The 26,662-nt window shown below is 45.1% G+C and overlaps 2 protein-coding genes and 2 non-coding genes across 5 annotated transcripts; 1 reads left to right on the top strand and 3 right to left on the bottom strand.

Moving 5' to 3' along the window:
- Nucleotides 1–16,961, top strand: ACAT2 (acetyl-CoA acetyltransferase 2). Of its 2 annotated transcripts, none has more exons than XM_061428457.1 (9): nt 1–182; nt 917–1,051; nt 4,699–4,880; nt 6,314–6,431; nt 12,061–12,204; nt 12,985–13,107; nt 13,773–13,927; nt 14,369–14,479; nt 15,178–16,961. In XM_061428457.1, exons 1-9 carry the CDS (start codon nt 128–130, stop codon nt 15,346–15,348), a joined length of 1,194 nt encoding a protein of 397 aa, XP_061284441.1. In that variant the 5' UTR covers nt 1–127; the 3' UTR covers nt 15,349–16,961. The 2 variants fall into 2 exon arrangements, with proteins under 2 accessions (XP_061284441.1, XP_061284442.1); XM_061428458.1 differs by lacking the exon at nt 1–182 and adding an exon at nt 190–718.
- TCP1 (t-complex 1) lies at nt 15,488–26,551 on the bottom strand. The gene is made up of 12 exons (XM_061428455.1): nt 26,248–26,551; nt 24,537–24,622; nt 24,213–24,341; nt 23,043–23,140; nt 22,555–22,665; nt 22,069–22,250; nt 21,552–21,678; nt 17,423–17,598; nt 16,977–17,100; nt 16,503–16,695; nt 16,248–16,411; nt 15,488–15,783 (listed from the first exon to the last, which is right to left on the bottom strand). Exons 1-12 carry the CDS (start codon nt 26,309–26,311, stop codon nt 15,567–15,569), a joined length of 1,671 nt encoding a protein of 556 aa, XP_061284439.1. The 5' UTR covers nt 26,312–26,551; the 3' UTR covers nt 15,488–15,566.
- LOC133254514 (small nucleolar RNA SNORA20) lies at nt 16,784–16,913 on the bottom strand. The gene has a single exon (XR_009738694.1). It is a non-coding gene; the product is annotated as a small nucleolar RNA SNORA20 (small nucleolar RNA).
- Nucleotides 22,744–22,880, bottom strand: LOC133254516 (small nucleolar RNA SNORA29). The gene has a single exon (XR_009738696.1). It is a non-coding gene; the product is annotated as a small nucleolar RNA SNORA29 (small nucleolar RNA).
- Nucleotides 26,552–26,662: the final 111 nt, after the last annotated feature.

A 26,662-nucleotide genomic window follows, 5' to 3' on the forward strand; every position in this document is an offset into this window, starting at 1 on the left:
TGGGCGGGGCTGCCAGAGGCCCCGCCCTGCCGCGCGGTATATCCGCGGCGGAGCTGGCCCCATTGGTTCACTAAGCCGGCTGTTCTGGGGCCCATAGGAGCTGCTCGAGAGGCGATTGTGCGGCAGGATGAGTGCAGACTCGGACCCGGTGGTCATCGTCTCGGCGGCGCGCACCATCATAGGTGAGTGGAAAGACGGACCTGGCGTGGGGTTTGAGCCGTGAGCTAGGCCTGGCCTGCTCGTGGGGACCGCCTTCCGCCGCACCCTCAACCCACCCACCACAGGGCCTCCGGGACGCTCAGAACCCCGCGCCTCGCGCCTCTGCGGCCGGCCTGCCTTCCCTGCCCATTCCTCGCTCGCTCTCATCTGAGTGTTCTGATTGGCGTCTTGGGTAGGGCCACCGCGCCTCCTTGCCCTCCTATTGGTTGGCGGGGAAAGACGCTTTGCCGCGAGCCCCCTGATTGGCCAGCCACGGGAAGCACCATCTCAGCCCTGTGGCCACAGGGGGCGGGGTCGCTGGGTGGTCTGAGTTGGCGCGGGGCGGGTGGGGGACGCCGGGCAAGGGGGTTGCGTAGCTTAAAAGGAGAGTTAGAATTGTCCTAATGTCCTTAGCGGTATATAGATTTCAAAGGCCCTGGGCACGCTGGAGTGGGCGCCCTCTTTTGTTAGGGAAGCTTTTGCCCGCGCCCATCAAGCTCGGATTTGGGGGAGTGAATGGGTAGGTTTCCCGCGGGTCCGCAGTTTCTCCGCACACACTCGGGACTGCCTGCCTGGGATTCGACTGCTGCGCGTCCCCCGCGCTCCTCTCTCTGCCCGTAGTGGGGCGTCTTTTCCGAGGGAAAAAGCACCGGCCCGCCGGCTCCCCCAGCGCCCCAGGCTCCCTTCTCCATCGACCTCGTCTTCCCTTCTGTTCTAGGCTCCTTCAATGGTGCCTTATCCACCGTTCCTGTTCATGACCTGGGCTCAACTGTCATCAGAGAGGTCCTGAAAAGGGCCGCTGTGGCTCCCGAAGAGGTCTCGGAGGTCATATTTGGACACGTTTTGGCAGCAGGTAACTGCCTAGATTAGGGTTATTGGAAGCAATAACCTCTCCTCCCCCTGCTCCCTACTTCACACACAGAAACATGTGTTCTTGCCTCTATGCATTTCATCTATTAGAATGTCTCCTGTCACCTTCTGCCAGGCCCCATCAGTAGCTTCTCTCCAACTTAACCCGAGGGTCTTTAATATACGTTTCCTGGTCGATCCTACATCTCCGTCCTCCGCTGCCTTTTCATTCTTTAGAGGCAGGACCAGCCTGAGGTATGGGAGAGGATGCAGGGCCTTCTGTATTTCCCTAGTTTCTCACATTCAATAAAAATGCATTGACTTCTTCTGTGTCCCGCTCTGTGCTGGGTGCTGGGACAGGGCTCCACCAGCACAAGTCAGTCCTTGGCCTGCACCGGGTTCACTTCTGTGCTGGCCTGGTGGGTGGCTCCCAGAGAAGGGTGCATCACCCCTGGAGGGGCTGCTGTAGATGAATCTCAGGAGTGTTCCAACTCACTTCTGATTCCCACTAGGTTTACAGGCCCACACCCACTGACAATTCCAAGTTAGTTATCCATAACTAGTGCTCATTCAGAAGCACAATAAATTCTAATTATTCCTAGTGATAATGGTGTCACACTCACTGCCAACTTTTGTCCTTACTGTATCCGAGACCCAAACCATTTTTCTGTACATTTACTTTGCAGTTTTGTAGTTAGTTCCTCTTCCTAGTTCTCCTTTTTCACTCTGTCCTCATGGGCTTTAAGGCTGAAGCACATTACTTTTCTCCTGACTTTCCAAGGCATTGAAGTGTTTGAGTCACACCCTCAGGTGTTAACTCATTTTTTGGAACACTGCCTCCTTTTTCCCAGACCCAAGCTCAGACTTGTTCCGTTGCCGTAGGGTCCTCCACTCCAGGTTTCTCTGTTACCTCTTCCACATCACTTTTCTCCTCTTGAGAGACTGAGTAACGAATACAGGATCACAGCCTTGAACCCACATCTGTCCTACTCTTTAAGCCCCGGTCCCCTCCACCGTTGTGTAACTAATATTTACTGAGCAACTGCTGCACTCCAGACTGCCGGGGTCCTGCCCCGGCTGATGCAGGGTGTTCGAAGGAGAGACGGCCTAGGCGACTATTTATATGCTAATTAGAGATATAAGAGTAATAGAATGAGGATAGCTCAGTAGGAAAATTCAGTGGAGAAAAGAGGCTGAGTAGCTTGGTTTACGCGGGAGACCAATAAAACTTCAAGACAAGAAGTTTGCACCACTTAAGTAGGCCGCAGGCGCCCTCTCGAATAGTGGAAGGTGCCCCACCCTAGACACCTTCTCGAGTGGGTCTTAGAAGCCCAGGCATAATTAGTAAGCATGGTGGGTTCCGCGCTCCAGATGGAGACTTCAGCCAGAATGTGAAAAGAAAGACATGGGGAGACCAAGCGCTGGTGAGCAAGGCCCGTAGCTTTATTTTTAACAGGGGCTTATATACTCTAAGTTACACATAGAGGATAATAGGGGATGCAAAGTCAGCAGTTTTTGATCCTTATCAAAAACCAGGGTTTCTTTCCTGCAAATTTATCGTATACAAATGGTTTAGGTGATTTACATCATCTTCTGGCCAGAAGGCCTATTAACATTTTATGACTCTTGACAAGGACTTATCAACAAAGACTTATCTTCTCTTAGAGTAATTATTTTAAGGTTTGGCGCCATCTTCTGAAGATAAAATTGCATTCCTATAGGGCGGATGTGTAATGGGTTTACAACAAAGGAAAGAATTTATTACCTTAAGGGTCTAAAGTTACTAACACCAAGGCCACTACTTATTTTTTCTACATACCAACTATGTTAATTAATACACATTCAAGGATACAATTCAGGGGATGTGAAAACTTGGCAACAAGCATTGGCTCATCAATGAAATCCTTTACTAGTCTTATTCTGACAGTTTCTAACTCTCTGAGAGGCTCTAAGCTATTTGAATATCTTAAGCTTCCCGTGAGACTGTAAACAATCGTATGCATAGCTGTAGGAGTCCGGGTAACTTGTCAGGCGAGTTAGAGAGCCATCTGAGGGGTTTGGATTTAAACACTCCTAATTGCCCAGGAACTTTATTAATTGGAGCTGTAAGTTAACTCTTTGACAGAGAGAGCGAGATGGTGATAGGGGACAGCCCCCAGTAAAGTCAGAGGTGAGAGCACAAAGCAATAAAGTAGGCAGACTCTGGTTTTTGGGGGGCACATGCTCGAGAATATCCGGGGGACTCCTGAGGCTCGATCCCGCCTTTGCGTATGCTGAGCCTCCTTCCTCATGACCTTTGTCACGAGTGGAATGCCTCACCGGCTCCCGGCACCAGACATTATCAACTGACAAACAATGTTCATGTTAGATGGAAATCCTCAATTCTCACTGAGTTCACTTTCTGCTAAATGCAGACCATTAATTAATTCTGTTTGGCACTCATTTCTTAACTCTAAGCAAGATCCCCTGGAGTAGGAAATAGCTAGCCATTCCAGTATTCTTGCCTGGAAAAATCCCATGGACAGAAGAGCCTGGTGGGCTACAGTCCATGGGGTTGGAAAGAGTCAGACACCACTGAGCAACTGAGCATGCACGCACCTAAAGATGGGGATTATGAATAAATGCATACTTATTTATACATACTTATGTGGAAGGAAATGGCAACCCACTCCAGTGTCCTTGCCTGGAGAATCCCAGGGACGGGGGAGCCTGGTGGGCTGCCGTCTATGGGGTCGCACAGAGTCGGACACGACTGAAGCAACTTAGCAGCAGCATGTATGAATAAATACATACTTCCTTCCCTGAAGGAAGTGCCCACAATTGAATTGTGGAAAAATATTTGTCAGTTCTGATTTTGTACGTGTCTTGTTATATAACCAGTTAATCATGGTGTGATCAATATTAAGCAAGTAAAGAGGTGCTTCTTAGTAGAGGTTTCCTAAGTAGAGGAAACTTTCCTAAGTTTAACTTCCTACTAAGAGGTTAAACCTTAGTAGAGGTTTAACCCTCTTAATCCTCCCGGGCTTTCCAGGAGGCTCAGGGGGTAAAGAATTCGCCTGCAACGCAGGAGACGCAAGTTCAATCCCTGGGTTGGGAAGATCCCCTGGAAGACGGCATGGCAACCCACTCCAGGATTCTTGTCTGGAGAATCCTATGGACAGAGGAACCTGGTGGGCTACAGGCCATAGGCTTGGAAAGAGTTGGACACGACTGACTCGAATGAGCACACGTGCACGCTTACCCTCCCAGGTATCTTAAGCCATGATGAAGAAAGCAAACAGCCCTAGTGAAAAACAGGAATAATGCCAAATTTCTGCCCTATTTTTTTTCCATGTGTGCTCATTCAAGTACACACTTGATCAAAAGATCAAGCAAAAGATCAAGAAGACAGTTCCTTCTTACAGTATTAATAACTTTGTGGAGGAGGAAGCTTATATTCATGAAGTTTCTATGGTACAGCGCAAGAGAATATGTATTCAGGGGTCAGACCGGGACAGGTCCATACAATTCTCTGCCTCTCTCAGGAACTTGACTTGGCTGGGAAGTGGCCGGAGACCCAGTTGGCAGCCTCTTGAACTCTGCATGCACTTTCATCCCAACATGCTGTCTTTCTCTTTGGCTGCTGAGTGGCCTCTGTGATTCTTCTTCCAGGCTGTGGGCAGAACCCTGTTCGACAGGCCAGTGTGGGTGCAGGAATCCCCTACTCTGTTCCTGCATGGAGCTGCCAAATGATCTGTGGGTCAGGCCTGAAAGCCGTGTGCCTCGCAGCCCAGTCGATAAGGATAGGAGACTCCAGCATTGTTGTTGCAGGAGGCATGGAAAATATGAGCAAGGTAAGGCCTCTGAAGAGATGGCACCCCCGACCACTCACTGAGGAATTCTGTGCATTGCCACAGCAGGGTCGACTGATGGTCTGAAAGCTGGAACCAAACAGGGAGCAAGAAAAATTTGAATCGAACCTTGATCCCTGCCTGCATGTTAATTATTCACAGTGATGGGGAAATTCAAGTGAAGAAAAAGCTGGTCAACCAGTGTGATGTCCTTAGTTTTACATTTCTTTCTCATTGTGAGGAAAAGTCAAAAACCAGATGTTGCGCTCACCTTCCTGCACGGGACAAAGGGTATTCCTGGGGACCACAGCCTGTCGACCTTTTGTAGGTACACAATGTGGAAGAGAGGACCCACTGAGTGGTGCCCATCTCCAGTGGGCTTCCCAGGTGGGATTGGCTTCACCAAGTTCCATCCCTCCCACTGACACAGTGGGGGAAAAGGAAAACGTGTATCCCCTGCTTCCTGCAGCAATTCAAGGTCTCCCCTGGGGAACCCCTGGGCAGAGGCCGATTCAGCCCTCCTTGCTCAGGCCTGGGAGGAGACAGGGTGAGCGCAGCAAGTGCAGAGTGATTCTGGTGGGGCCGTAGCAGCACCTGTGTGGTGCTTCATGGGGTGCTTTCACACATGCGGTCATAACAGCCCTTGGTTTGGGCTTTATTCCCAATTTACAGTTAAGGAAACTGAGGTCCAGAGCCAGGACTCAAAATAGAGATCTTCAGACTCTTCAGTCTTTCCTTTCTAGCTGCTGTTGAGTTGGTAGGAGTTGAGAGGGGGCTTCCCTGATAGCTCAGTTGGCAAAGAATCTCCCTGCAGTGCAGGAGACCCCGGTTTGATTGGGAAGATTCCCTGGAGAAGGGATAGGCTACCCACTCCAGTGTTCAGGCCTGGAGAATTCCATGGACTGTATAGTCCATGAGGTTGCAAAGAGTCAGACGCGACTGAGCGACTTTCACTTTCAAAAGGAAATCCTTTGAAATCCCTCCACTGAGAAATCTCTCCCCATCGCTTAATCAGGCAACCTGATTATTCTCACTCTAGGCATTGTACGTCCCATCGAAATAAGGAACACATTGTTAGCATCACTTAAGCCCATTGATCAGCTCTTTGTGTAACAAATTGCTGGTTGCTTTGGAAGAATAAATGAGCTTTTTAAAGAAATAGGACAATATTCACAGGTTTATTTGATGGAAAGCTGCAAATGCATAGGGAAGAGAGTTACAGGTGGGTTTCCAAGGGCAGGTGGGGTGGAGTAGCCTATTAATTCCAGGGGTCTTCAGGCCCTGGGCCCTCGGTGGTGAGGAAGATGGGCTGGAATGGAGAAAGGTCACAAGGGGGACTCGGTGAAGACTGAGGAACCACTGGATGGTTTTGAGGGGAGCCTAAGGAGAGGACTAGTTACAGCCACGCCTAATCCATCTGTATTTCTTGTTTCCAGGCTCCTCATTTGGTTCACTTGAGGACGGGAGTCAAGATTGGGGAAACACCGCTGGCTGACAGTATACTTTGTGACGGGCTCACTGACGCATTCCACAACTATCACATGGGCATTACAGGTCAGGCGGACGCGGCTGAAAACATCCCGACTGTAGAAAGGTTAAAAGGTCTCTAACATTTGGTTTTGCAGGTGCTTTTCCACTTTAAGGGTAGGGACCGAGTCCTCATCATTTTGTATCCATGATGACGGGGATAGTTCCCATTTGATGTTGGGGAAATATTCCCTCTCTCCTTTGTGACTCCTTGATTGTCGGGAAGTTGGTGGTGGGAAGAGCCTCAGAGTTCCTCTGGGTCAATCTCTCATTTTATCATATGAAGAAACAGGGCTCACAAATAGTGGCTTTGTGGCAAAGGCAAAATCAGAGATAAGCTAGTACTTCTGGTATCAAACTCTGTATTCGTTGCAGTACACAATCAGGTTTTCATCCACCCACAAGGCTTGCAATATTTCAACTGTCTTTTCATTATTGTATTCATTATGGTGTTGACCATCTGGTGATGTCCATGTATAGAGTCTTCTCTTGTGTTGTTGGAAGAGGGTGTTTGTTATGATCAGTGCATTTTCTTGGCAAAACTCTATTAGTCTTTGCCCTGCTTCATTCCGTATTCCAAGGCCAAATTTGCCTGTTACTCCAGGTGTTTCTTGACTTCCTACTTTTGCATTCCAGTCCCCTATAATGAAAAGGACATCTTTTTTGGGTGTTAGTTCTAAAAGGTCTTGTAGGTCTTCATAGAACTGCTCAACTTCAGCTTCTTCAGCATTACTGGTTGGGGCATAGACTTGGATTACTGTGATATTGAATGGTTTGCCTTGGAAATGAACAGAGATCATTCTGTCGTTTTTGAGATTGCATCCAAGTACTGCATTTCGGACTCTTCTGTTGACCATGACGGCCACTCCATTTCTTCTGAGGGATTCCTGCCCGCAGTAGTAGATATAATGGTCATCTGAGTTAAATTCACCCATTCCAGTCCATTTCAGTTCGCTGATTCCTAGAATGTCGACGTTCACGCTTGCCATCTCTTGTTTGACCACTTTCAATTTGCCTTGATTCATGGACCTGACACTCCAGGTTCCTATGCAATATTGCTCTTTCCAGCATCGGACCTTGCTTCTATCACCAGTCACATCCACAGCTGGGTATTCTTTTTGCTTTGGCTCCATCCCTTCATTCTTTCTGGAGTTATTTCCCCACTGATCTCCAGTAGCATATTGGGCACCTACTGACCTGGGGAGTTTCTCTTTCAGTATCCTATCATTTTGCCTTTTCATACTGTTCATGGGGTTCTCAAGGCAAGAATACTGAAGTGGTTTGCCATTCCCTTCTCCAGTGGACCACATTCTGTCAGATCTCTCCAGCATGACCCGCGCATCCTGGGTTGCCCCATGGGCATGGCTTAGTTTCATTGAGTTAGACAAGGCTGTGGTCCTAGTGTGATTATATTGACTAGTTTTCTGTGAGTATGGTTTCAGTGTGTTTGCCCTCTGATGCTCTCTTGCAACACCTACCATCTTACTTGGGTTTCTCTTACCTTGGGTGTGGGATATCTTTACGGCTGCTCCAGCAAAGCACAGCCATTGCTCCTTACCTTGGACGAAGGGTATCTCCTCACCGCCGCCCTTCCTGACCTATGTGGGATAGCTTCTCTAGGCCCTCCTGTGCCCGCGCAGCCATGGCTCCCTGGACGTGGGGTTGGTCCTCCCGGCCACAGCCCCTGGCCTCCAGCGTGGGGTTGCTCCTCCTGTCCACCGCCCTTGGCCTCAGGGGTGGGGGCGTGGGGTAGCTCCTCCTGCCCGCCGTCCCTGGCCTTGGGCTTGGGGCATGGGGTATCTCCTCCTGGCCGCTGCCCCTGACCTCGGACACGGGGTAACTCCTCTCGTCATCGCCCCTGACCTCGGATGCCGGGTATCTCCTCTCGGCCGCCCCCCCTGACCTCTGATGCGGGGTAGCTCCTCTAGGCCGTTCCTGCGCCGTCGCAGTCTGGTACTCTCTGCCGCTGCCCCTGACCTCCGACGTGAGGTAACTCGTCTTGGCTGCCGCCCTTCGGGTATGGGGTCCTCCCGGCTTCTGCCCCTGACCTCGGATGTGGGGTGGCTCCTCTCGGCTGCGCTTTAGCGCGCCCTCTTTGCAGCCAAAGATGGAGAAGCTCTATGCAGTCAGCAAAAACAAGACCAGGAGCTGACTGTGGCTCAGACCATGAACTCCTTATTGCCAGATTCAGACTTAAATTGAAGAAAGTGGGGAAAAACACTAGACCATTCAGGTATGACCTAAATCAAAGCCCTTATGATTATACAGTGGAAGTGAGAAATAGACTTAAGGGCCTAGATCTGATAGATAGAGTGCCTGATGAACTATGGAATGAGGTTCGTGACATTGTACAGGAGACAGGGATCAAGACCATCCCCATGGAAAAGAAATGCAAAAAAGCAAAATGGCTGTCTGGGGAGGCCTTACAAATAGCTGTGAAAAGAAGAGAAGTGAAAAGCAAAGGAGAAAAGGAAAGATATAAACATCTGAATGCAGAGTTCCAAAGAATAGCAAGAAGAGAGAAGACAGCCTTCTTCAGCGATCAATGCAAAGAAATAGAGGAAAACAACAGAATGGGAAAGACTAGGGATCTCTTCAAGAAATTCAGAGATACCAAAGGAACATTTCATGCAAAGATGGGCTCGATAAAGGACAGAAATGGTATGGACCTAACAGAAGCAGAAGGTATTAAGAAGAGATGGCAGGAATACACAGAAGAACTGCACAAAAAGGATCTTCATGACCCAGATAATCACGATGGTGTGATCACTGACCTAGAGCCAGATATCCTGGAATGTGAAGTCAAGTGGGCCTTAGAAAGCATCACTACGAACAAATCTAGTGGAGGTGATGGAATTCCAGTTGAGCTATTCCAAATCCTGAAAGATGATGCTGTGAAAGTGCTGCACTCAATATGCCAGCAAATTTGGAAAACTCAGCAGTGGCCACAGGACTGGAAAAGATCAGTTTTCATTCCAATCCCAAAGAAAGGCAATGCCAAAGAATGCTCAAACTACCACACAATTGCACTCATCTCACATGCTAGTAAAGTACTGCTCAAAATTCTCCAAGCCAGGTTTCAGCAATATGTGTACTGTGAACTTCCTGATGTTCAAGCTGGTTTTAGAAAAGGCAGAGGAACCAGAGATCAAACTGCCAACATCCACTGGATCGTGGAAAAAGCAAGAGAGTTCCAGAAAAGCATCTATTTCTGCTTTATTGACTATGCCAAAGCCTTTGACTGTGTGGATCACAATAAACTGTGGAAAATTCTGAAAGAGTTGGGAATACCAGACCACCTGACCTGCCTCTTGAGAAATCTGTATGCAGGTCAGGAAGCAACAGTTAGAACCGGATATGGAACAACAGACTGGTTCCAAATAGGAAAAGGAGTTCGTCAAGGCTGTATATTGTCACCCTGTTTATTTAACTTATATGCAGAGTACATCATGAGAAATGCTGGACTGGAAGAAACACAAGCTGGAATCAAGATTGCCGGGAGAAATATCAATCACCTCAGATATGCAGATGACACCACCCTTGTGGCAGAAAGTGAAGAGGAACTAAAAGGCCTCTTGAGGAAAGTGAAAGTGGAGAGTGAAAAAGTTGGCTTAAAGCTTAACATTCAGAAAATGAAGATCATGGCATCCGGTCCCATCACTTCATGGGAAATAGATGGGGAAACAGTAGAAACAGTGTCATACTTTATTTTTCTGGGCTCCAAAATTACTGCAGATGGTGACTGCAGCCATGAAATTAAAAGACGCTTACTCCTTGGAAGGAAAGTTATGACCAACCTAGATAGCATATTCAAAAGCAGAGACATTACTTTGCCAACAAAGGTTCGTCTAGTCAAGGCTATGGTTTTTCCTGTGGTCATGTATGACTGTGAAGAAGGCTGAGTGCCGAAGAATTGATGCTTTTGTGGTGTTGGAGAAGACTCTTGAGAGTCCCTTGGACTGCAAGGAGATCCAACCAGTCCATTCTGAAGGAGATCAGCCCTGGGATTTCTTTGGAAGGAATGATGCTAAAGCTGCAACTCCAGTACTTTGGCCACCTCATGGGAAGAGTTGACTCACTGGAAGACTCTGATGCTGGGAGGGATTGGGGACAAGAGGAGAAGGGGACGACAGAGGATGAGATGGCTGGATGGCATCAGACTCAATGGATGTGAGTCTCAGTGAACTGCAGGAGTTGGTGATGGACAGGGAGGCCTGGCGTGCTTCGATTCATGGGGTTGCAAAGAGTCGGACACGACTGAGCGACTGATCTGATCTGATTCATTATGGTGATCTGAATAACCATTTGACCTAGAATAAGCCAAAACAATTGGAGAAGGCAATGGCAACCCACTCCAGTACTCTTGCCTGGAAAATCCCATGGACATAGGGGCCTGGTGGGCTGCAGTCCATGGGGTCGCTAGGAGTTGGACACAACTGATCGACTTCACTTTTTCACTTTCATGCATTGGAGAAGGAAATGGCAACCCACTCCAGTGTTCTTGCCTGGAGAATCCCAGGGACTGGGGAGCCTGGTGGGCTGCCGTCTATGGGGTCACACAGAGTCGGACACGACTGAAGCAACTTAGCTGCAGCATCAGCAGCAAGCCAAAACAATATCGACAAAATAGGAAACAGGGAGGTTTGATCTTTGGTACTACCACTATAGCTTGCTCCAAGGCTCAGATGATGGTTAGTGTGTTTTTAACAATAAGGTATTTTTAAATTAAGGTATGTACATTGTTTTTTTATAGTGCTATTGCACACTTAATACACTGCACATACTGTACAGTGTAGAAATATGGTGGATATCACTTTAATCAAGTGAGCAAAGTTGACATAACCTGAGATAAACTCCAACATGTATCCTGATAAGATACATGAAAAAATGTAAAAATGAAAAAATATCATCATCCAATACTTTCCCACATTATATTCTAATGCGTTAGAATATTCTAATGTTATATTCCAATGTGTTATCTAATCTTGAGGAAACATCAGGAAAATCAGGATTGGTGACATCTGACAAAGGAACTGGCCCCTACCCTTCAAAAACACCAAGGTTAAGAAACATGGAGATATGCTGAGGACCAGTTGCAAATAAAAACTGAAGAGATTGACAGTGAAATGCAGTGTGTGATCATGGATTGGATGATACTGAACAAATTAGCTATAAAGGGCATCCCTGGGACAACAGGTGGACCTTGACTGTAGACTGAGCGTGGAGATAACAGTATTTTATGAGTGTTGCATTTCCTGATTTTGGTAGCTGTGGTTATGTAAGAAGCTGGCTTTTCTTGTGGAGAAATAATACACTGACATTAAAATTTAGAGATAAATGGGCATGATACCTACAACTTTCCATCAAACGGTTCAGAAACCAAATGAGAAGGCAAATGGGGCCAAAAAATAGGAACAATTGGTGAAGCAGCAAGAAGGAAATTTCTGAAAGGTATTTTATAGAAAGGAAAGCAGAAGGAAGGCAGCAAAGAAAGAAAACGGCTTCTTAAGAATCCTTGCAACCTTTCCACACCTGGCGGGAGGCAGGAGTGCCACAGAGGACTGTCTCAGCGCACCAGCGGGCCCGCCGGTGTTGGCCATCAGTGCTTGAGCCAGCGCCAGAAGCCGTCCTGAAAATGTTTGTTTTTCTTTCACAGCTGAAAATGTGGCCAAACAATGGCAAGTGAGTAGAGAAGACCAGGACAAGGTTGCAGTTCTGTCCCAAAACAGGACAGAGCATGCACAGAAGGCGGGCCATTTTGACAAAGAGATCGTACCAGTTTTTGTATCTTCTAAAAAAGGTGGGTGTGTCAATCGTAAAGGTTTAAAGGTCAACAGGGCTGTCTATAAGGCAATCATTACTAGTCTATAAGAAAAGCATTAATAGTCCAAAGGATACCATACAGGAATGTCTGTGCATTGTTATCTTAGTTATGTCTCTCAGGATGCAAAGAAAAGCTGTATTCAGGGTCGATCTGAACATGAGGTGGGGAGGAGGCTCTCCTGGCCCGCGGTCTCCCCGAGGCTGTGTAGGTACAGCGGTTAACGAGACAGGCGTGCTGGCCCCCGGGGAAGGCAGCAGCCCACCTTTCTGCCCCTACCAGTTCTCTCTTCAGAAGCGACTGTCCATTCATTTCTGTTGCTTCTATGTGCGCTTCATATTTCTTGAGGGTGTCATCTTTTGGGGTTACTTAGCTCTTCTCCAACACAACGGTCAAGTTCTTTTACTGACTGACATCAATTATGTCCAGCCTTTGTGAGAGACTGGCTTTGACACCCTAGACCCAATCAGCTATAACCAGCCGAGACCTATACCCCAAACCTTAGCAACCTCTTACATGAAGAACTCCCTGTGACTGCCTTCCTCAGAAAGGGCTGTATTGGTATGGAAAACACTGAAGACGGTACTAATATAATGTCACAATAATTTGTATTACTGTGGACTTTTCTATTAGAAGTATTTTATAATAAATTTTTCTTCCAAATGTGAATCTTTCTGTATCACATTTGAGGAATCCATCATTTCTAGTACCCTGACTGCCATCTTTGTACTAATCTTGGGTCATTTATTTTCTTTTCAGGTCTTACTGAAGTTAAAACAGATGAGTTTCCTCGCCATGGGAGCAACATGGAGGCCGTGTCTAAGCTAAAGCCTTGCTTCCTTATGGATGGAACAGGAACTGTCACCCCAGCTAACGCTTCAGGTTAGATTATTTGAAGGGCGGTTTGGGGAATACCATCTTCTGCAAGGAGTACCATGTACTAAGATTCTTCTTTTTTGGATGGGGGTGGGGGGGCTGTGCCTGTGGCCCGTGGGATCTTAGTTCCCTAAGCAGGGATCAAACCCATGCCCCCTGCATTGGGAGCACTGAGTCCTGACTAGTGGGCCACCAAAGAGGTTCCTGTACAAGTTATTCTAAAATCTTATTTCAGTTGCTTTAGGGAAAAATGTAGGTTTGACCATTTGTTTCTTTGTATTAGACTCATATATAATATACCGAAAAATGGATTTGGCTTCCCTGCAGTATCCTAACGGGACATACACATGAAAAAAGCCAATCAGATTTTATCTACTACCTTTGTGCTTTTCCAAAACCAGAAACTCCGATTACCTTCTGTGATGTCTGGGCTACTTCTTCCACTTCATTAATCTCCTGTCCTCCAGTGCTTCCATCTTCCTGTTCTTTCTCCCGTGGAAATGTTCTGTAATCAGTTGTATCAGATTGGCAAACCTACCATTTCTAATTACACTGTAAAGCCTAACAGTACATGACTTTGCCAAGATGTGTTAAGGCTGACTTAACTCACGTCTCCTGGTGTTAGAGAAAGTAGACACAGCTACTTAACGAGGATGGCTTCCTATTTACAGGAATTAATGACGGTGCTGCAGCAGTGGTTCTTATGAAGAAGTCGGAAGCTGGCAACCGTGGGCTCACACCCTTAGCACAGATAGTTTCCTGGGCACAAGCAGGTGTGGAGCCTTCGATTATGGGAATAGGACCAATTCCAGCAATAAAGCAAGCTGTGAGTTTAATTTTCAGTGTTGGTACCTGTCCTTTGTCGCCAAAACCTCTATGGGAGCACACCCGTAACTTGTAAGCTTTATTTCTGTCTTCTTCAAACCTTTGCTCAGATCCTTCCCACTCCAAAATGCTGAGACGAGGCTTGATTTTGTTTTCATCTTTATTCCTATCAGGTTTCACCTGCGTGTCTCTGAGCCTTCCAATTAGCCTTAAATGTGCTTATTCATCTAGTTTTCGCTGTTCTTTACTAAAAGAGCAGCCAACATTTGGATCACGTGCTCCATAACCTCATGCGGACCTAACAAATGTAACTGGTTCAGATTAACTGGGCAGTTTTTAGGAGATCCTTCATCACACAGTATATATCCTGCTTTTACATCTACAACAAAGAATGGTTCCGCCTGAGTTCTTTAACCTCTGTTCAATTTAACCTTTCCTTTAGGTTGCAAAAGCAGGGTGGTCGCTGGAGGATGTTGATGTATTTGAAATCAATGAAGCCTTTGCAGCCCTCTCTGTTGCAATAGCTAAAGAACTTGGATTAAACCCAGAGAAGGTAAGCATAACCAAGCAATCCTGAGAACTTGCAAATGAATGTTCACAGTGCAAGAAATTGCATGCGGCTGTGCGTTCATGCGTGCTATTGTGTCTGATTTTTTGTGACCCCATGGACTCCTCTGTCCATGGGGCTCTCCAGGCAAGAATACTGGAGTGGGTTACCATGCCCTCCTCCAGGGGATCTTCCCCAGGTCTCTGGCATTCTGCTGCAGTGCAGGTGGATTCTTTACCACTAGCACCACCTGGGAAGCCCCAGTTTTAAGGCTGTCAACACCAAAATACAGGCTATGTCCCAAGTCTTGGCCATACAGTAATGGGTGGGCACTGGGTGGGTTCCTACTGGGACTCCAGGGAAGGTGACATTTTTTTGCTTCCTAAGGCAAAAAACTTATCTGCATTAGTTCACTTCCCACAGAAAGAGTGCATTTTAAATCTTTGTTGTGGGATAGCTCCTTGACCAGGGACTGAAACCAGCAACCTCCTGCAGTGGAAGGGTGGCGTTTTAACCACTGGACTGCCGAAGAATTCCCGTATTTAAAATCCTTTAAACTAGTCAGAATGAATGGTACAAGGGTAAAATCACTTCCTAAGCAACTGAAGTAAAAACAGAATTTGAGAAGGTGGTTTACTGGTATGACACTAATGAGTTTATGTCCAGAGAAAACTATAAATGACACAAATCCTTCTGCCCCTCAGGTCAACACTGAAGGAGGAGCCATAGCCCTGGGCCATCCTCTTGGAGCATCTGGCTGTCGGATTCTTGTCACCCTGTTACACACACTGGAGCGCAAGGGTGGGCATCGTGGTGTAGCTGCCCTGTGCATTGGGGGTGGGATGGGGATAGCAATGTGTGTTCAGAGAGGGTGAAACTGCTGCCCAACAGCTAATTCGGCTGAGTTAAACTAAAACCACAATTGCATTTTTTACTAATAATACTAAGTCATGTGAAACCAGAGGACCAAAGTGAGGGTGGAAACTATCTCCCACTTCATAAGGAACACAAGACTCGGCAGCCTGTTGCATTTTAATGTGTAATATTCGAGGTACAAGCAAGCTGCATCTAACATTGTCATAAATAAAACAGATCAGGCATCAAGGGCTCCAGAGTGAACAGCATCTTCATAACCTCCATGCTTATCATCTTTGCTTTCTGGGTGTAATTTAATAAGATCATCAATTCGAAGAATGGTAATTGCAGCTTCAGTGGCAAATTTCAAGCTCTTAACTTTAACTATGGTTGGTTCAAACACCCCTGCTTGTTTGTTGTCACGGGGTTTACCATTGACCAAGTCAAGACCAATCCTGCAATTTAGGAAAAAAACAATTGAACAGCCTCTTCTGTAATTCGTATCCATCCCATTTTACCCCTTTAAAAGCTGGCTTACAAATGCCAGCTATTCCATTAAAATGTTAACCTTGGGAAACCTGAGGGCAGATCCCTTTAAGTAACTAATGGATATACAAATTCATCACTGAAAGAGGTGTAGAAAGCCTAGGTGGAAGTCAAATATTTCTAAATGCCACTTAGTATCTTAAAGGGAGGCTGCTTAAAAATAGGCATGGACCACCCAAAAATAACTTCCTCTTTCTGGGGAACCTTCCTACTGTACGTAAATGACTACCTAGAGAGAGGTGAGGAATCATTTGGTAACTAAGACACACCAATGCTAGTAATCACTAGTCACCCCCTTAATGAGTTTAAGAAGAAAAACCAAACTACCGTGTATGATACACAAATGACAATGAAAAAGGGAGCGTATGCTTACCATTTTAGATTTTTTCGTTCTGGGTTAACCTGAGCCTCGTTATGAAAAGCTCTTAATTTTGCAACCAGATCTGTGGAGTCCTGGGCAGCATTAACTGCCAGAGTATTAGGAATAACAAGAAGAGATCTTGCAAACTCCGCAATAGCGAGCTGTTCCCGGGAGCCCTAAGAGGAAAGACAATGAGGTGTCTTCACAAAAGAAAGAAAACCCAAAGCAGCAGCTTATGAACCATAACAGGCTTCAGGGTGTTCTCACCATGCTGGTCGCGTAGTTCTCCAGGTAAATGGAAAGGGCCGCCTCTACAGCGCCCCCACCTGGGACCACAGACTTTGACTCCAAAACTCTCTTCACCACACAAAGGGCATCGTGTAAGGAGCGCTCCATCTCGTCACACATGAAATCATTTGCGCCACGTAAGATGACCGATGCAGAGGTACGAGCCTTAGTGCTATTTAAAACAACAGCGATAGTCTTTAACAGTAGTAAGTCCATGAAGATATTCACTACTACTTACACAGGACATTTAGACAGGGAAGCAATGTCTAGACCATGGAGAAGAGATGAAATGGTAACTTCACCTCCATTTACAAGGGCCCAGTATTGTTTTATCCCATGCGTATAACTGCTCATATCACTGAAGGACTATAGCAGCAAATAAATGGGAAGGTGATCTGTTTTTACTCAATAATAAAATCTGTACAGCCTTACAATGTATGAAGTAGCTCTTACTTTTTAATTAAGATCAGTTCATCATCACAAATTCTCTCCTGTACCACTTCTTCTGCTTGTCCCAACATTGAAGCTTCAAAAGTTTCTTCGCCTTCCAAATTGGCCAGCGTTGACAGAACAGTTGCTATTAAAAATAATTATAAACACCTGTAAGCACTGTTCTCTCGTGAATATTTTCAACCCTGCTTTAAACATTCAGAAACATGGAATCTACCATAGAAGTGACACATAATCTCAAGTTTAAGGCTTACAGTAAGACATTCAAGGAACCATCCTATCCTAAGAGAACGATGTCACTTCGAGGTGAAGAACACTGAAGAACTTTCCCAGTTAAAAATGCACAAAAGATTTCACACATTTGTACACAAAGCATTAAGGAAGTTTTCTGGATCTGCTTATCTTACCATCCAACGTAAAAAGAACATGACAGCTGGCAGGAGACATACCTCCGGAAGCTTTAGCAATGCGTTTAAGGTCCCTTTTTAAAACTCTTCGAACTGCCATAGCACCAGCCTCCACAAAATACTTCAGACACATGTCGTCAATTCCACCAGTGGTTAGGATAACGTTGGCACCAGTTGCCAGGATCTTCTGGATTCGCTCCTTGGTGATGTCAGATTCTCTACAAAAATGCAGTACTTGAGTAGTAACCCAAAGTTATCTTCTGTATTTTTACTATTACATAAAGCTTGAACTTCCATTAAATATTTTTCATAAAATAACTACAGATTAAATGATACTAATGAGTCTCTCCCTTCTATGAGCAGAACTTACATCAGTCCAATTTACAGAAAAATTCAAGGAATTAAATACCAGTTAGCTCTCCCCACCCCAACTTTAGTTTCTAACCAAGAATGGCGCCTAAGAAAGGAAGCTTGACGGACCTGGTAGGGAGACAAGACCATCAAGCAAACTCAAAGGCCAGTGTCACTTGCAATACACAATGCAATGCAGGGAGGACAAGCACACGAGAGCCACGTGTCCAGGCTGGCAGGGGGACAAGGAAAGCTTGACGGTCTGGAGTTGAGGGGTCCAGAGTTGGAACTCCAGGTAGGAACAGAAAATGAAGAACTCTGTAGCAATGTCAGAGTCTGAATTGATAAGTTTTTTTTTTCTTTTTAATATTTTAAAGCGAGAGTAGTAGTATCAATCTGTGTTTTCAAAGGATGAAAGAATGAATACACTCTGAGGCAATAACTGGAGATGAGTCTATCTGATGTGAACAGATGGCCTTAACAGAGAAGGCAAAGCTTATGGCTTGGGTGACTGGGAGATTCAGCGATTGATTTCTGGAGTGAAATAAATACTAACAGGTTGGGGGCAAGATGAGAAAAAAAGAGTTCGGTTTTCAACAAGGTGAATCTGAAGCCCCCATGATATTCAGGTGAAACTGCATGGGAATTACAGGCAAACTACGGGATACACAGATCTGAAAAACAGTCAATAAATATTTACTTATTCAAAGAACAGAGAATCTTTTTTCTTTTGCCACACCGTGCAGCATGTGGACTTGCAGTTCACTGACCCCCTGGTGAACTCAAACCCGAGTCCCCTGTGGTAGAGGCTTGGAGTCTTAATTGCTGGACCACTAGGCAAGTCTCAAGATCAAAGAATCTTTATAAAGTGAAATGAGTTAAAGATGAACCTCACAATAAACCTCTCTACATCCTAGACAAATACTGTATGTCAAAGCCATGAAACTAAATCATTCAGCCTCTACCTTTACAGACCTTACACTTTAAGACGTATTAATACATAGTTAGAAAATGTGGTAAGCCCCAGGAAGACAAACTGCAGTAACTCAAGGGACAGCATAATTCAGACTGAGGGGGAAAGAGAAGCATCTCTGAAAGTTACCAACTGAAAAACAAGTAAAAAAAATTAGCCAGTCAAAACAAGCAGGCAGAGAATGTTCTGGGCAGAGGAAGGAACATTCTACTCTTAGGGGCTGAAGCTCTTAGAGAAGGAGCTTGGTGGATTCTGGTTTCGGCTGTGCTAGACCACAGTGCAAAGAGCAGGTAAGGAACTGAACTAACCCAGAGTGATGGGAAACCTCCAAAAGGCTCTGGCCTTGCAAGGGGTAAGATCAACCTGGCTGCTGTGTGGGAAACAGCCTTGGAGGTGATGAGACAGGAACCAAGATGACCAGCTTGATACCCCTGGAACAGCTTGGGCAAGAAAATGGAAACGAAAAGTGGGTGAGTTTGAGATTTGATTTACAGAGAGACATCAAGTGGTCTTTGATAGGTTAGCAGAGAAAAGGAAAAAAAAGAGTTAAGGACATTTCCTAGTCTTCTTCCTCAGTAGAGGGGTCCCTAACTAAAACAGCAAAGAGCAGATTTGGGGGTATCATCACAAGTTCAATTTTAGACATAATGACTTTGAGATGCTTAAAAAACATTCAATCAATTCAAGCTCCAAGAAACAGATTCCAAGTCTCCGGCACAAAGGATGCAGTGGCCCAGGCACAGGACAGATGATGCAGAAGCAAAATGCTGCTCCAACCTCCAAGTTTTTCAAAAGTAGCCAAAGGCTTGATAAAGATCAAGTGAAACTGGATGTGTGTAGTGAGCTTCACAGCAGTGGTCACTAGTGATCTTAGCAAGCGGTTCTCCACTGGAGGAGCTGAAAAGGGCATAAGAAATAAAACACCAAAAAAGTTTTTGTGCCAATCATTCTTCTAACATCTGGCTATACAGAAATGAGGAAGGACAGGGAGTAACTGCAATAGGATGTGTACACAAGAGGCTTTTTTATTATATTTAAGGATAAAAGAGCTACAAGTGAAGTGAAAGTGTTAGTTGCTCAGTCATGTCTGACTCTTTGTGACCCCATGGATTATATGTAGCCCATCAGGCGCCTCTGTCCATGAGATTCTCCAGGCAAGAAAACTGGAGTGGGTAACCAATCCCTTCTCTAGGGGATCTTCCCAATCTGGGTATTGAATCCAGGTCTCCTGCACTGCAGGCAGATTCAAGAGGCTTTTACAATAGTTAAGGATAAGAGAGCTACAAGAGGAATCTAGAAAGGAATGAAGAATAGAGTCAGTATTGAATATGCAGTTCAGCAAGAATAATCAATGAAGCAAGACTGTAAAAGCAGAAGGGAACAGGATCTCACACACTTATTCTAAAGGGACCGGCCTTTGAAGGAAAAAAGGACACCTTTAGATACCAGAGGAGAAACCATTGCAATGTTGGCGCACTGCAACGAAGACCCAGCACAGCAAAAAAATAAAAAAGGTACACTAGCTCTCTAGCATGTCAACCAGTAGTTAAAGACCATAGGCACTGCCTAGTACCTGACAATGTCAGTTTTCATCTATTACCCCAATCTCTCTTAAGACACTGTCACCACATTTTCTAATTTCCCTGGCAGTTTAGGTAATATAATTAGACTTTGGTTAAAAATGTTAATTTTTAAAGTCTGATGGGAATACCAGACCACCTGACCTGCCTCTTGAGAAACCTATATGCAGGTCAGGAATCAACAGTTAGAACTGGACATGGAACAACAGACTGGTTCCAAATAGGAAAAGGAGTTCATCAAGGCTGTATATTGTCACCCTGCTTATTTAACTTATATGCAGAGTACATCATGAGAAACGCTGGGCTGGAAGACGCACAAGCTGGAATCAAGATTGCAGTGAGAAATATCAATCACCTCAGATATGCAGATGACACCACCCTTAGGGCAGAAAGTGAAGAGGAACTCAAAAGCCTCTTGATGAAAGTGAAAGAGGAGGGTGAAAAAGTAGGCTTAAAGCTCAACATTCAGAAAACGAAGATCATGGCATCTGGTCCCATCACTTCATGGGAAATAGATGAGGAAACAGTGGAAATAGTGCCAGACTTTATTTCTGGGGGCTCCAAAATCACTGCAGATGGTGATTGCAGCCATGAAATTAAAAGACACTTACTCCTTGGAAGGAAAGTTATGACCTAAATAGCATATTGAAAAGCAGAGACATTACTTTGCCAACAAAGGTTCGTCTAGTCAAGGCTATGGTTATTCCAGTGGTCATGCATGGATATGAGAGTTGGACCATAAAGAAAGCTAAGTGCCAAAGAATTGATGCTTTTGAACTGTGGTGTTGGAGAAGACTCTTGAGAGTCCCTTGGACTGCAAGGAGATCCAACCAGTCCATTCTAAAGGAGATCAGTCCTGGGCGTTCTTTGGAAGGACTCATGCTAAAGCTGAAACTCCAATACTTTGGCCACCTCATGTAAAGAGTTGACTCAGTGGAAAAGACTCTGATGCTGGGAGGGATTGGGGGCAGGGGGAGAAGGGGACGACAGAGGATGAGATGGCTGGATGGCATCACCGACTTGATGGACGTGAGTTTGGGTGAACTCCAGGAGTTGGTGATGGACAGGGAGGCCTGGTATGCTGCAATCATGGGGTCGCAAAGAGTCGGACATGACTGAGCGACTGAAGATATTCACAGTTGGAAAAAAAAAAGTCCAGTTGCATAATCTACCAAACCCTGCTACCCATTAGACTTTTTAGTTTATCCTTTGACAGTAATTTACAAACATGCCTTTCCCAAGGTCAAAAATGAATCTCTCAACGTACCTCTGTCTAATCTGGTCCAGTTTTTCAGGGTCTGTAATAACCACTTGTACACCAAGCTTCATTTTTGTTTTCTGCAGGCTGAAGTCAAGGCAAGCAATTTTTGCATTAACTATTCTCTTGGGCATGCCTAAAATTGAACATAACATTAAGTACCTTTACAATTAACAATGCTATATTTTATAAAACACACCTATCCTTAGAAAGAACTGCACAGATTTTAAATCGTTATAGGTAAACACACAAATTTAGATTTTATTACTTTTAACATTATAAACTAACACTCATGACATTAAACACATGTGCTTTCTTTTAATTGGCATCTTTCTTAATCATATGCAATTACATTACAAAGAAACTGGCAACACGATGTACCATTTCCTTTATCTCTGGGCTTCACTAAAGAATAAAAGTACACATGTTGGATAGTTCATCTGAAGATGGAGTAGATAATCCACAAACAGCTAGCTTTATCCTTTAGCACAATGGTTATATGACAAAGTGAAATCACAAGCCTTACCCTGGGATCCCACCACACAGTTGAGAGCATAGCCGTTGATGAGCATACTCTCCATCTGACTTCTGCCATGGGCTTTCAGAACATTAATGGAGTTGACTGGATAGCGAGGCTGGCCTCTGGTATCTGTGTATTTAATAGCAAGCACAGCATCTACCACCAGGTTAGCGAAGAAATCACCATTTCTAAGCCAGCAGTTAAGGAAAACAAGAGACTTGGGATGGATAGCGGGCGCCCATGAAGATCAAGGGTAACACAAAGGCACTTCCCTTTAGCAATCTCACCAAAGAAACAAGCATGATATATGCCACTGAAATGTTAGAAAACTGTTTATCACCATCTGCACACTACTTTCACAATACTTTGTATTACCCTTCCCTGCGGAAAAAGGAAAATAGGCAACTTCAATACAGCATCATCTGGCACAAAAACTAACACAGGGTTTTACTTTTAAAAAGCCTAAACTTTATTAGACCATCACAAGGATACATTCCAATGACTTTGGAAGACATCGATGTCTTAGCAGCATTAATCAGGCAATCCCTTCCAAGCTCATCGGTGTTAATAATCAGATTTTCACTGATATAACGCACTGCTTCCCTGTTTGAAGTGTGGGGGAGAAAACAATTCACTACTCAGAATCTTGTTTTATCAGTGTGTCACAATATTTAGGGCATCAATGCTCTGTTCAGCCATTTCATATAGGAGGAGGACACGAGCAAATCCCCCCTCTTCAGATCACGGCAGTTCTTATCTATCCCACAAGCATAGCCACTAAAATCTATCAGGAGATAATGTGGTAGTCAAATGGGAAAAAAGGGATACTGGCCCTAGTTCTTATTTCAAGTGTTACTACACATACACTAAAACACAGCTTTATCAAAGTATAGTCATCAACTGGAAAATTCAAAGAACAGAGACTCTAAACTATTACATCAAACAACAAATAAAATTTTTTCTGAATGTAACAATCTTACTTGCAAGCAAGTCGATAGCCACTAATAACTGATGTGGGATGAATTTTCTGTTTGACTAGTTCATCTGCATTTTTTAGAAGTTCTGCTGCAATAATAACCTGCAGAGAAAACATCCATTGCTCTCATGTTATCCTGACATTATGGGCAACACGTATGTACAAATACTAACACACATCAGATAATAATAATGAGAATGATAGGGGCAAAGAGATTAACTCCTTATTAGAAATCAGAAAAAGATAACCCTACACAGTATCTCATATGGAAATGGATAAAGCCAGATAGGAGTCAGCAAACTGTTCTGGCTCTTAACTAGAATAAGCTAGTTCTGCAGTAGAACAGTAGAGACGATTCATTCATTCCTTTTCAAGATGAAGTGCTTACATAGCTTTCAACATAAGCTAAATGAAGAGCCTGACAATTAAATGATCTGCACTGTTTAATTATTTATTTATTTTGGACACTCCACTCAGCATCTGGGATCTTAGCTTTTGGACCAGGGATTGAACTCAGGCTCTCAGCAGTGAAAGCTTGGGAGTCCTAACCACTAGACTACCAGGAAATGCCTGATCTGTACTATTTTAGATTGTTATTTAGAAAATCATCCTTTTACGGAGACCAAAAATTACGCTTTAATCAAAAAGACTTTAAAATTCTTGCCTGCATCTTTTGGGGGAAAATTAATTGTATTTAAAAAGCTTTGGTATCATGTACAAGTTACTTAGCAAAGATCATTCTTTCAGAAGAGGTGGATTCCATTCTTCCATGGCTTAGAGATTAAACATTTCCCCACAAACCAGTGCTTTTTTTTAAGACAGCAAATTATTATTTTTTCCCCTCATCAAATATTAAGTGTTTCTACTACATCAGTGTGCTGGGTGATCTTCAAGGCGTTTATATCATGTTATTGATCATGTTTACCAACTCTCTCAAACTCCCATTTGAACTCATGAGTTCACTTGTCAGCATTTAAAATATAGAAACATCTTGTTTTTTTTTAAATACTTGGTAAGGTTTTAGGAATTTCTTCTGCGCCTCAGGTTGTAAGAGAAAAAGAAAACATTTTTTTTTTCCTTTAAATGACTTACTTATGGTTAGGGCTTTATTTTCTGAAACTTTGATTTTAGGGGGGAAAAAAACACTAGTCCTCAGTTAGCAGTCTTTACCTACCACGGAGGTGGTCCCATCTCCCACTTCTTTGTCTTGCAGATCTGCTAGCTCACAGAGAACTTTGGCTGCAGGATGCTCTACCTCCAGTAGCTTCAGGATGGTTGCACCATCATTAGTAATGGTTACATCCTAAGAAATTTCCAGGGGAGAAAAAAATGACATAATCACCCACAGAAAGAGACTATCCCCTAAATTAGCCCAACCCTGTTATGATACATTCACCTTCTGTATACCTTCCAATACCAGCACTCTGACAAACACAAGTGAGATATTCATGAACTTATTCTTTAAAGTAATGAACACTACGTGTAGACATATACTCACACCAATGTCATCCACCAACATTTTATCCAAGCCAACTGGACCAAGAGAACTTTTCACAATATTGGCAATTGAAGCTGCAGCCATGACTGTAAATACAAAAAAATTTTTTTGAAAACTCAAGATCCCAAGAGACAATCATTTCGGTCTAAAAGAAGTAAATGACAGCCTCTGAATTTTCAAATTTATCTAATCTGTCCTAATCTGAAAATCAACCAAAAGTCTAATGTAAGGAGAGAGAGCACCCAGTAATATACAGTTTTAATTCAACTGCAGACAGACACCAAGTGTTATTAAGAGTACTCACTTCATCGCTTTAAAGAAAAAATAATCACCTACTAGTCCTCACTGCAGATTCTGCCACTCCACACAAAACAAAAAGATACCAGCCTTTTTCAGATTCTGGCAAGTTAAAAAAAAAGTTATTTAAAAAAACTTAGTAATTCGAATGTTCTGACTATACTTCAAATTTGCCCACGACAAAAATCAATAATCTATCAAATAACGGTAAGACTGACTGATTTCAACTGGTAAGATTCACAAGATCTGTGACTTCAAGCGACTCAACAACAAATGCTTTAACAGGTTAAAGTTTACTAGATAAACTCATTTTAAGTACCGCTTATGTTAACATTCAACTAAGATCATGGCATCCGGTCCCATCACTTTCTGGCAAATAGATGGGGAAACAATGGAAACGTGACAAACTTTATTCTTTGGGGCTCCCAGATCACTGCAGGCGGTAACTGCAGCCATGAAATTAAAAGACGCTTGCTCCTTGGAAGAAAAGCTACGACCAACCTGGACAGCATCTTAAAAAGCAGAGGTATTACTTTGCCGACAAAGGTCTGTCTAGTCAAAGCTATGGGTTTTCCAGTAATCATGTACAGATGTGTGTTGGATCATAAAGAAAGCTGAGCGACCGAAGAATTGATGCTTTTGAACTGTGGTGCTGGAGAACTCTTGAGAGTCCCTTGGACTGCAAGGAGATTAAACCAGTCAATCCTAAAGAAAATCAGTCCTGAATATTCACTGGAAGAACTGATGTTGAAAGTGAAGTTCCAATACTTGGGCCACCTGAGGCGAAGAACTGACTCACTGGAAAAGACCCTAATGCTGGGAAAGACTGAAGGCAGAAGGGGACGACAGAGAATGAGATGGTTGGATGGCATCACCAAATCGATGGACACGAGTTTGAGCAAGCTCCGAGAGTTGGTGATGGAGAGGGAAGCCTGGCGTGCTGCAATCCACGGGGTCGCAAACAGTTGGGCCTCGACTGAGCGACTGAACAATGTGCAAGTCATCTGAATAGCGGTCTATGGTCACGCACTCATCAATAATACAAAAACAAAGCAGTTAGAGATAATTCTGTCTGGTTAACGGCCGTAAAACGAGACCCAGAGACGCCTTTCTGGACTAGAACCGAAACAAAAGGGCGGGCGCAGGGGCCCGGCCGGCAGGGACTGGAGGTGCGGCGGCACGTGCCGGTGCGCGGAACTCGCTCTCCCAGCCCCCGGCCTCCGCAGCATCCGGTCAAACCGCGCTACGCCCTCGGCGGAGACCCGCCGCGGGACGGAGAGGCCACCCACCACTCCCAGGGGCCCTGTCGGGGGGTAGAGAAGGGAAGCCACGAAGACGGCAACCAAGGCCGAGGCGGGGGTGAGGGGGACGCGCACCTCCGCGGGCCCGCCTTAGGCCTCGCTCAGACCCTCACCGTTCTGGGAGCGGATCGCCTCCCCAGTGCTGCGGTCCCCGAACACGGACAAAGGACCCTCCATCCTGGCGGCGGGGCGCACGTCGAGTTTCCCTCACACCGCGGGCAACCAGCGTCTCACGGTCCCCGGGCCGGGCGGTGGCCACTGCAGCCGCGACGGCGTGGAAAGGACCCGAGCGACGTCGCTCGCGGGGGCTGCTGGGAACGCCGCTCCCAGCCTCTCCCCTCCCCAGACACAGACCTTGCCGGGCCGCGCCGCGGGGCAGGACGGGGAAGAAGGTGGAGAAGCGAGAGCGCGCCGGAAGTGAGCAGACGGAAGGGGCGGTCGCAGCACGTTCGCCCAATTAGAGAGCGAATGAGAAGGGCGCGAAGGTAGGAGAGCGGAAGTCAGTATCTTGGACCGCTAAAGGGAGGA

The sequence above is a fragment of the Bos javanicus genome, chromosome 9 (assembly GCF_032452875.1).
Source record: "Bos javanicus breed banteng chromosome 9, ARS-OSU_banteng_1.0, whole genome shotgun sequence".
NCBI classification, from domain to species: domain Eukaryota; kingdom Metazoa; phylum Chordata; class Mammalia; order Artiodactyla; family Bovidae; genus Bos; species Bos javanicus.